General features: G+C 41.2%; 1 protein-coding gene across 1 annotated transcript; it reads right to left on the bottom strand.

The window, feature by feature from the left end:
* Positions 1-2,069: 2,069 nt before the first annotated feature.
* TTR (transthyretin) lies at positions 2,070-9,883 on the bottom strand. The gene is made up of 4 exons (XM_040984683.1): positions 9,720-9,883; positions 8,707-8,837; positions 6,307-6,442; positions 2,070-2,304 (listed from the first exon to the last, which is right to left on the bottom strand). Exons 1-4 carry the CDS (start codon positions 9,786-9,788, stop codon positions 2,197-2,199), a joined length of 444 nt encoding a protein of 147 aa, XP_040840617.1. The 5' UTR covers positions 9,789-9,883; the 3' UTR covers positions 2,070-2,196.
* Positions 9,884-11,395: the final 1,512 nt, after the last annotated feature.

Consider the following 11,395-nt stretch of genomic DNA (forward strand, 5'->3'; position numbering starts at 1 on the left):
CCCATAATTAATTGCATTGGTGATGACTGTTTTCAGTTAAGGTCACATTCATAGGTATTAGGGATATCAATACTTGTGTACCTTTTTTGGAGGACACAGTTCCACCCACCACAATGGCCACATTAGGATATGATAGCGATCCTGATGATAACGACAAGGACAGAGGAGAAAGAAATCATTTCAGTGGAAACAGCATGGGTAGAAGACAATTGAAGCCACCACACGCTCTCCTGTATGCTACAATGCTACATGGGGTCTAGAAGGTGAAAGGAGGAGAAGGCTGACTTTCAACTGGAAGTCAAACATTGAGTTAGTTTCAATGAGTAAGATAGAGTTTGCTGATACCAGTCTATATGTATTTAAATTTATGCATATTTTCTGTTGTGTTTACAATAAATTCATATCTGTTTAACAATAGCCAAATTGAAATGTTGCATTCTATAAAGAGGCATTTTAATAAGCAATGTAATCACTGTAGGTAATCAGTTGAACCTTATAAAATTGCCAATATTTTGCTATTCAGTTTACAGAAATGGCAGTTTCATATGGATTAAGCCTATCTACATGGAACAAGGACTTGCTAACAATATTAAACAGAATCAGAGATACTGATTTTGCAACACTTTCGGAAAACTCAGTACACGTCAAAAAGTCCAAACCTACATTTTATTCTTTTCAAATTTCTTACTCTTTATACACAGTCAGCTGGAAGATGGAAAGCTTTTAGATTTGAATTTGGAGGCACATGCAAAGATCACTTATGTATGCTTAAACCAAAACTACGAGTCTCAGACTTGATGGAGAATCCCAGCTGGAGAGAGTATGCAGGAGGTACTGCTCTCCCCTCAGCTGCATGGAAGGTGACTGATGTTAAGACTCTCCCTAAAGATCCCAGCCCTGTTGGACGGCAGGTAAGATGGCCTTCATTTGGCACCTCATTTGGCACCACCCCCGTCTCGTGCAGCAGATCTCCTTGTTGACCAACTCAGATAATGATCCTCTTCCAGAAGGTAGTATTGTTCTGGGAAATGACTTCTGGCCAAGGTGCTACATCTGCGTGCACGTAGGTGGGACAATAGCACTGTCTCTGGCTCATGAGACTCAATGAAACTTGTGTGTGATATTTTAGCACAAAGGGGACTAGCACTGTACCCTCTTTCCCCTCAATTAACTACCTGAATGATGCCAGGTGACCTGAAAGCTGTATAGTAGATGAGCCCCAGTGTCATCATTGGAAGAAAAGTCCCCTTGTACAGTTGCCAAAGCAAAAGCACCTGCATTGGAATTCATGAGTGAGAAGTAAGTGTCGGTTTTGGGAAGCCACGAAGATTTAGGGTTTTGTTGTTGTTGTTGTTATCAGTAGTCCAACCTGGCCTACTTTTTTCACCCTCACCCTTCAACATTCTGAATCGCCATAGTTCGCCATCACTTGATGAGTTGCTTCACCTGGCTGGCCTGGTATTTGTTCTTTCTACCTGGAATCCATGCTTTCTTTCCTATATAACACACTACAAAGATTCAGGCCACAGGACACCATGCAACGTCCTTGTCTGACTTTTCTGGAGTGCTACCTTCTTCCTTTCGAGCCTTGCTTTGCCTTGTGCCCTAGCCCCTGACAGACTGAAGGGACATAGCTAGCTGCTCAAAGATTGCTCTTACAATAAATGCAGTTGGTCTTTCTTTCCATGTTCACAGCATCCAAATGGGGCCTGGTACATGTCCTGTGGGTTTTGGATTTATGAGAGTTCTTTGCTCATTGACCAGGAGTGAATTTGGCTGCATCCTGAAAAGACACCAGCAAACAGTGCGCCTTTCAGATTTGTTTTGGCAGTTTGCTCAAGGTTACAGGAAAACAAATCCTCACTTTCAGCACGTGGGATTTTCATGATTGCAATCGCTCTTAGTACACACTTTGGCTGCAAGTTGTAGGAAGTTTGGATCTCTTTCAGTGTTCTGGTTATAGATTTGCTAGCATTCCCTTACTTTCTGGCAAAATTTGGAGAGGGAGTAGGAGGAGGGGAAGGAATAAGGAGTGAATAGAAACAATCAAGTTCAAATGACATAAGTGGTGCTTTTAAAGGACATTTTATTGGCTCTGTCTGAGAAACTGACATAGCTTATCATATGGAAACACTGCCTTTGTAAAAATAGAACACTGTTGGTTGCAAACACTACTGTGCCCCTGATCCAGACCTCTCATTCCTGGGGGTGGCTGACAAGGGCCGTGGTGGAGTAAGAGAAGGGACTGAGCAGAGCAGCGATGGTGTAGCGGCGGCGGCCCGAGTCATTGGCTGTGAACACCACCTACGAGAGAAGATGGAGAGGAACTGTTTCAATGCTAGAGCTGCATGGAGACCTCTTGGAGGTCCAGATTCCTCATTTTTACTTTACCACCTCATTTTAGAAGAAGAGAACAAAAATCCAACGTGCAAACACATGAGCAAGCTAAGCCTTTGGAGCCGTGTACAGTCCTTCAAATCAGAGCTCTCAGTGGTTGCTGTGGTGTGGCGGGATGTATGCCTGGGGTCAAGTCTCATGGCAGCTTCTAACCCAGCTTCCCGCTGATGCGCCTGGGAAGCAGCTGACGCTAGCCATGATGAGCCACAGGGGAGACCTGGATGGAGTCTCTGGCTTGGCTTAGCCTTGGCTTTTGAGGGTATGTTTCAGGGAGTAAAGCAGTAGATAGAAGATACTTCTCTCTTTCTCTGACTTTCACCTAAATAAAATCTTTTAGAATACTGCATTAAAATATATGAAGAAGCTTCAGGAATTTTAGAAAGAAACAATAATCTTTTATTACTGCCCGCATAACCAAATCTCTGAATCTGCACATTCACAGTATGGTCAGGCTGGACTAGCCTGACTCTGCTAAATCACAGAGCTAAGCTTCTTATCTGCTTTCTTGATTTGATTTATTTATTTATTTATTTATTTTGGTAAAAGGTGAACTCTCTGTCTCTCCCTTTCTCTGTGTAAATGTTTCAAATAAATACATATTTAACGTAAGAAAGAAAAGTGAATAGAAGGTTAAAAACTGGTATGCAGTAACGGAAGTCCTGCTGCAAAGGGTGACTGCCAACCCCTACAGATCTTAGATTCTCCAAGCTGCAAGGAAACTATCTTCCCACTTCACAGATAAACAAGCCAATCTCCTAATTCAGTGTTGTGGCCAAGTCACTGCAGTGGCAGAGCCACACCAGGAAGGCAGGTTTCCTGTCTTCAACTCAGGGAATCTCCCACTGTCTACTTTCTAACATGAAGATGTATTTTGTGTATATAACAAGGAAATATGGAGTGAAGGCTTTAGAGGGCTCAACTTACAATGCAAGCGGAGTGAATTACATTGGAATTCTGAAATATACATGCATGCCATGGAGTTCATTTAAGCTTGCTTAGTAGGGCAAATTTCAGATCAAAGTGTTGGCTCAGTTACAGGGCGATTTTGTCATGCTCAGCAGAGGTTTAAGACTCTGGTGCTAGGCTGGCCAAGGTGCCCAGAGGGAGGCAGATCAGGATGCATTCAGTTCAGGAAACAAGTGGAAGGCAGTGGAAAATGTGTTTAATTTCATGCATTTACATTTATTTTATTCTTCTTCTTGCTTATTTTACTTAAACAAACCCTGGAATGATTTTTGGGCAAAAACATTTTGTCTAAAACATGAAAAGGGGAAACATAGATCGGAGGTAAAAGATTTGAATGAACCACACTGAATAGCAAGCTGCATTTTGGCAAGGGCAGGTAAGAATTCCCTAACAATCTCTCTGAAGGAGAAAGGGCAGCCCTTAAGACAAGTCTCTAAAAGCAAGTCTGAAATAGTTTTTAAATCTCTGCAGTAACATCAGCATATACTGCCACTTGATCTTCAAAATATCTGTACCAAAAATCCAGGAAATGGGGTGCTGATTTGGTCGAGGGGTCCAACTACTAGTTAGTACAACTACATACCATATCAGAGGGCTAGGCCTCAAGTCCCAGCTCTGCTCCTGAGTCCAGCTGTCTGATAATACAGCAGCCAGCGGTTGCAGTAGTTGTAATCATCTCTGGTACCCCTGTAGGAGACCCTGATTCAGTTTTGCCCACATGCAGACTTGTATAGGTTGGGCTCTAGGTAGGTCTTTAGGAAGTAGGCCAGGAGATGGGAGCACTATCTCTCTGACTCATTGTTTTTTCCTTTCAGAAAGAAATCTAGAAAGTGAAGACACACTTCTTAGCTGCAAAGGAATCACTCTTGTCTTCCTGGGCAAGTCTGAAGCTTTGGCCCAGGAGAAGATGACTCACACTGAAACGTTGCAGCTTTCCAGAATGTGCTGCTCAGAAGCCAAGGGAAGGAGCTCAAGACTGAGCCCACCTTGCTTGCAGTCCCTAGAATGATGCGCTGGGATTCACACTTCATCACTTGCTAGCTCTGGCTCACCGCAGCCATGCAGGCTCCAGCCAGGTTCACGGTCCTGCCTTGGTGTGTCTTAAGTTACTCCCTTCCCTTTCACTCCAAGGCCAAGCATGTTTCACTTCTAAATCTCAAATATCAAAGAGGGCTTAACATATAGAGGGTTTATATTTCATTTCATGTTAAATTTTATTCATTTGTTTGAAAGCATGTGTACAAATGCATGCACACACCCTCACACACACCTGGTTCTAATTCACTTTCCAAATGCCCACAACAATCAGCCTGAGATGGGCTAGGTCAAAGCCTGGGGCTGTTAATTCCATCTGGGTCTCACATGTGGGCGTCGGGGCCCAGCTACTTGGGACATCACATGTTGCATCCCAGGTATTCATTAGCAGGAAACTGGAATTAACTGTGGTAGAAATAAGAACCTAAAGCTTGAGATGCGAGTGCCCCAAGCAGCACTGTTTTACCCTACTGTGCCGAACACCTGCCCCAAGCTTTTGTGTGCAAATTTTTGTTGAATGAATAGTAAGAGTGGCAGACAAGGAGGTCACTATCTAATGAATAAGAGCAATACTTTTACATCAACAAAATGGAAGTAATGCTTTTTAGATGGTTTCCTGATGTTGAGACCAATGACAGATTAGCTTTCCAGAGAGGCTGATCCACTGCTGGGTCTGGACTAAGGGCTGAGACTCTAGGTCCATATGCTCAGGGAAGGGTGCCATGCAAATCCTATGCCTGTCCTGTCTGGGCTCAGGGCCTTGCTGAAAAATGGTTAGACGTGTTTCTTGGTAGATGGGATTCTATTGAGGTTTGGGCCCCAGAAGTCATCCTACTGTATTCTGGTAACACTGTCAATTAAACAGATTATTTTATGTCAATGGAAAGTCTCATCTGTGACTAAGCCAGAAGAATGACTTCCTTTCACGCCAAGCTGCTTTGATGAAATTCATGGATCTTTAACTGGTCAACATGTCTACATTCTCTTTCCATAAGAGCCATCTGTTTTAAATGTTTTAAAGAGGGTAGACATAGAGGAAACAGGATGATTGGACCCATGACCCATGTATGTAACTGTCAGAAGGTCCTTACCACTCACAAACAGGAATAGTGAGAGCCAATGCTTACAGATCTCTCCTCCTCCGTGGTAAGTTTGACCTATCACAGGGAAAAGTTTCCTATGGCACAATGATTCCTGTCAGTGTGGAGGCCAACCCAGGCCATACCTGGGCCCTCTTGGTAAATCCTCCTACTGTTCCACTTACTATTTTTGTGACCGTTGTCGTGTTATTTACCTTCTCCACATCTCACTTTTTTTGTTGTTCTCTAAAGTAGGAATAAAAATAAGACTGACCCCAGTGGGTATGTCATGAGCATTCAATAAGCCTAAACCTAGAAAACACTTACACTGTCTGGCCCACAATGTAGGTTTGAAAATGTTATCTATTGTATTGCTATTAGCATGTTGAATTTATTTTTTCTGCAAGCATTACTAAGAATCAGTGATCCAAACCCCTGGGAGGCCAGATATGCTTGGGAATGAAGAAACTCTCAGGAAAAACAAAATGAGGCTTTCTGTCTCCAGTTATATAACATCTTTAGTACAATGTGGAGCACAGGCTATACACGTATTAATATTTCACCAGCAAACAAGCATTCACCTCAAGTGAGTGACTATAAATAGATGTTATTTGTTGCAGGCCATGGTAACAAATAAATTTTCACTAAACTCGGAAAAAAAAGTTTTCTTCTCAGAGTGTTATGAATTTCTTACTGTAGAATTTATGACTTGACAAGAAAGCATTCAGTACTTTTCTAATGACATTTTCATGCTATGCTAAGTGCAGAGTGGATCTTTCCTGGGAGTAAAGAAACACCTAATGAATAACTCAAGGGTTTATATACTTACCTCTGCATATTCATGGAATGGAGCGATGCCAAATGACTTCCAGTAGGCTTTGGTGTCTAATTCCACTTTGTACACCCCTTCTACAAACTTCTCGTTGGTTGTGAGCCCATGGAGCTCTCCAGTAGCACTGGTTTCCCTACAAGGCACAAAGATCTAGGTGAATTGAGGCACAAAGGGAATAAATGCATGGCTAAGTGATACTTCACACAGATATATTTATGTATTGTTTATGTATTTGTGCATGTGATAGAGAAAAGTCTGTAGGGAGAAAACTATCAATGGTCTGAAATTAAATGGAAAAATATTGTAGACATTTTTCAAAAGGTTCAATGTAGATGCTTTCATCTTGTGAAAACAGAATACAGAAATAGTCTTTGTGAGTCATAGTTGATGAGTGGATTGAGGTTTGTAACCATCGCTGGCAGTGGATTTATGTGGCTCTAATTCATCAGTACCCCAAGGCAGCTGTCTTACTCCTCTCCCCCACGGAATGAAGTTACGTTTCTGAGACAGGATCATTTATACATGTAGTGGGGAGCCTAAAGTACAAAGGAGAACTTACGTGTGACTTCTTTCCTTTTACATATTTAATCTGGGTGGCACTTCTGGGCTAATACCAAGCACTAGGCAACTTCTGTTTTCATACAATGGCTGAATGTCAAAGATTGCTCCCTATCAGACTGCAAAACCTAAGATGAAAATGGAACCTGTCTTTAGTGACTCTAACTATAACCTTCCACATTTGTTCTTTTTCCTTCCTTTTAAAGATTTGCTTATTTATTTATTTTATTTGAAAGGCAGACTTACAGAGAGAAAGAGAAAAAAATAGGAAGGCAGGAACTTCTTCCCCGTCTCCCGCCTGGGTGCAGGGTTCCAAGGACCTGGGTCATCCTCCACTGCCTTCCCAGGTCATAAGCAGGGAGATGGATGGAAAGTGGAGCAGCAGCCAGGACAAGAACCAGTGCCTTTATGAAGTGCCGGCACTTAAAGTTAGAGGATTTGCCTGTTGAGCCATGGCTCCAGCCCCTTCTCTTCCTTTTTAAAACATTTACTGATTACAAGGCAGAAAGACAGAAAGAGGCAGAATCAAAGATCTCCCAGTTGCTGGTTTATTCCCCCAAATACTGATGGTAGTTGGGTTTCAGCCAGGCTGAAACCAGATGCTGGAAACTTAGTCCAGATTTCCCCTGTGGATGGCAGGGATCCAACCACCTGAGCCATCACTTGTTGTCTTCCAGGGTGCGCATTAGTAGGAAGCTGGCCACAGAATCAGAATCTTCATGGATACATGAAGATGTTCCAATTGTTGTCTTGACCACTGCACCAATCACCTATCCCAACCTTAAAAACTTTTTTTTAATCTTGGCATAAAAAAGAAGGTTACAAAAGCATCTGAATATTTCTGGTGTCTGTTCTATCTCTTTTAGACTACTAATTACTCTCTATAACATGCTCGGCATGCATATAAATGACAGTAAATAAATAAAAACTCAATTAAAAACTTTATTTCAAAGAAAGACCTTCCCAATGACAGGTGAAGAATCAAGTGTCTTTCTTGAAATTCAATTGAAACACAGTGAGCATCATTCTCCCAAAAGACATAAATACCTAGCTCCTCTCCTGTTCAGTGCTGAATGTTGCTGGTTGTCCTCGCTTCTGGTTAGCTTCCTGAAATCTACTTTTCTTTACAATTCTTGATAGTAAAGTTAGAAAAATCTCCATGAAAACGGTAAAATAACTAATGGATATTAACACCTAATACTGAATGATTCTAAGACGAATCGGTGCCTGTTTTTTGTCCTTCCTTGTATAACCTCTTTCAAATTTTTCTTACTTAACTCAATAGCATCAATTATTGCACATAATAGCTATTCCAGTGTCCATGAGACAAAAGCCTTGGATTCTGTATGGGCTAAATAAACCACAGTCTGGTGCCCTGTTGGGGCTGTCCCTTATTTTTCATTTATAAATTAACACCTATTATACATATTTCTTAAACTTCTAAGACAAAGACTTTCAGCTTGGATATTATGCAGGAGCACCAGGCAATCTCAAAGCTCCTGCATTTACTCATCAATTTTCTTGTGTGCCTGTGCTTTGGGGATGGCATGGATTCTATAATTTTCATTGAATTCTTAATGAGGTCAGGGCCGAGAAGGGTTGCAAACCACTGTGAGGCTAGAGGAGCTACTAGGTCCTTCTTTTGCCTACCATTTGCTTGGTTGATGGACACTCAGCAAAATAGAGCAAAATAGAGCAAAGAGAACCCCCTTCTCAGGGCACACATGATGTTTGCCTACGTCTTTAGTCTGCACGTAGGGCTTAGTGATGTGAGCCTCTCTCTGACAACTGAGGATGTCATGATCAGCTGTCCTGGGTCAGGGGTCTTCAGTGGCTTACCCAGAGGCAAAGGGCTCCCAGGTCTCATCAGCAGCCTTTTTGAACACTCGCACAGCCACATTGACAGCTGGTTTGCCTTGCACAGCATCCAGAACTTTGACCATTAGAGGACACTTGGGGACTCCTGAGTCCTGGGCATACAGAACACAAGCAAGAAGTCAACAGAATCACCCAGACTGAGAGGATTTCTTCTAAATGTTTTGGAAATGTGGAACAAAGCAGGAAATACACACTGATCTCATTAGCAGTAACGCTAAGTGTTGACAATGAGTTTCCCTACTCAATATAGCACAACATCATGATTTCCAAAACAAGAACTGTTTTTCATGCTTGCAGACTCACTGCTATTGACCGGAGACATGCACGATGAATTTTAAAAAGAAAATAGGTCCTCCGAGGACAGCTGCTTTGTTAAGCCTCTTCATTTGAGTAGAATTACTGAAAAGATGTAATGTGTTGTAGGAAGGACCAAAGACTTTTTCCTGTGATCATTTTAGTCTGTTGTTTCTTTAATAATTCCCTCTTACTAGGTGTTGTCAAGTAATATCAGATTATTCTATGACCCATTTTATAGTGGTTAATTCTTCCAAAGAATTTAGGAATGTTGTGTGTCAAGCCATTCAAAGATGAATCAATAAACATTTTGATTCATCAAAGAGCTAGAATATCATCTCATGCTCTTTGCCTCCTAAAGAAACTTCGTGAAAAGATGCTTTCCTGAAAATTCAGTACTAGCATCCTCGTGAATATCATTTCTTTCTATCACCCATCTGAGGAGATCGAGGCTCCAGGCATTGCAAGGCCAAGGCATCCAAGCAGTGGAAGGGAGCATGCAGAGCCCAGCCAGGGTCAGGAAGCTCTGCAGACCTTCATTCTTGTTGAGATTTGAATCAATGATATCAAGCCTCGAAGCATGGTGACAACAGCTGGTTGGCAAAACTGGAAGAAATCACTTCTATTTTGTCTGTTAGTCTGTAATGCATACAAATGGATTCACAGAGTCAAACACTTACCACAGGGTTAGCCTCAGACACAAACACCAGTCCAGTGAGGCACAGGAGGAGTAGGTGATGAGAAGCCATCCTCTCAAGATCCAGTGGGCTTCTGTGATAGCTGCTCCCGGCTTGGAGATTTTATATACCCTTGGCCCCAGGCAGGCTGCTTATCCCTGCAAATCTGACTCCAAACCTGCTGATTCTGATTATTGACTTAGTCAACAAAGGGAGAATAAGTAACCCACACAAATATGAACCTTGCCTACAGAGATTAGAGCCCAGGAATATTAGCTTTATGAAATATTCTTAGCTGGTCATCTGACCAACTAGGCCCCCCAGGACCAAACAATCAATACAAAACAAAACACAAATAATCTTATCCGTTATGGTTGAATGCAATCATATTATTAAGATTTTTCCCCATCCCTTACCTACTTCTGTACATGATTTCTGGTTTCTGGACATTTTTACCTTACTTTCAGATGATGGATGCAAGTTTTAATCATTTATATCATGATGAATGACATTTGGCTATACAGGCTTAAATGTAGTGGGTTGAAATGGCATTGCACTAGACACATGTCCATGAGCCCACAAGGAGAACAATTGGCAGTACTGACATTTTGAAAAGCCTGTTTTAGCCAAACTGAGTTATTTGATATGTTTATTTAGCTAGTATTTTTTTCCCCACAAATTGTGTGTGTGTGTCTCTATGTATGTGTGTGTGTTCTTTCTAGATAAAGTTGGAATGCTGGCATATGGAATGATGGCATATTTCTAATAGGCACAAGGAAGCTAACATACAGAGAACCAAATCTTGTTTACTATGCTTCCTGCTTTGGACACAGAGGATACACAGAGGGCTTTTGGCAAAATAAAGAAACGAAGAAATGATGAGCGTGAGAACTAGAAGACATGGTTCGTCACAGCTTCTTTTCCTCCTGGCTGATGTAAAGTTCAGATATTGAATTGCAATACTTTGGTTATCAGCTCTTATAAACACTTGTGTATATGCAGGTACATGTAGTTTGTTTATAGGTAAATCAAATCAGCTTATATATATTTGTCCAGATGTTTTCTCTATACCTCATAAATATCTATATGTCAAGGGTGAGTCCCCTTGATATATATATATATATATATATATATATATATATATATATATATATATATATTTCCCTTCAGAGAATAGTCCCCAAATCAATAGGATCAAGTTGAAAGAAACTTAGCAATATATCATGTAAGGGAAGAGCTTTCAGGGAGTTGTGGAAAGAACAATAAGTTATTCCAGGAATATGGAAATGAGCAGGAAAAGATTCAAAGAAATGACTATAGGAAAGCAATAATGAGCAAATCCCACAGGAACACAACAATGAGCAAACCCATTCGAGAGAACATCACTAGGAATGAAACAGTGCAGGCTAAACAGCAGACTATGAGGCAGCAGTGGGAAGAGTCGTGCATTTGGGCCCGAGTCATCCAATTCTTGGCTCTGCTGCCTAGCTTCCTATATAATCTTCTATGAGTTGGGTAGGCTTTCATATACTCAGCTTACTCATTTCTAAAACAGAAATACCTACTTTTCTACTTCAAAGAGAGTTTTAACAACTTTTACTCTGAAGGGATACAGAAATAATTTTGTAAATTAGAAACCATTATTCTGATGTAAAAACACAATTATGATATAATTTGGT

Source organism: Ochotona curzoniae, unplaced genomic scaffold (assembly GCF_017591425.1).
Source record: "Ochotona curzoniae isolate NIBS_2020 unplaced genomic scaffold, NIBS_Ocur_1.0 contig_43, whole genome shotgun sequence".
NCBI lineage: Eukaryota > Metazoa > Chordata > Mammalia > Lagomorpha > Ochotonidae > Ochotona > Ochotona curzoniae.

Excerpts from the sequence above, each read along its gene's own strand:
- TTR (XM_040984683.1), bottom strand. The coding sequence starts at position 9,788 with ATGGCTTCTCATCACCTACTCCTCCTGTGCCTCACTGGACTGGTGTTT. Across the intron at positions 6,443-8,706 it reads TGGGAGCCCTTTGCCTCTGG|GGAAACCAGTGCTACTGGAG; the intron begins GTAAGCCACTGA and ends TGTGCCTTGTAG. Across the intron at positions 2,305-6,306 it reads CATTCCATGAATATGCAGAG|GTGGTGTTCACAGCCAATGA; the intron begins GTAAGTATATAA and ends CTTCTCTCGTAG.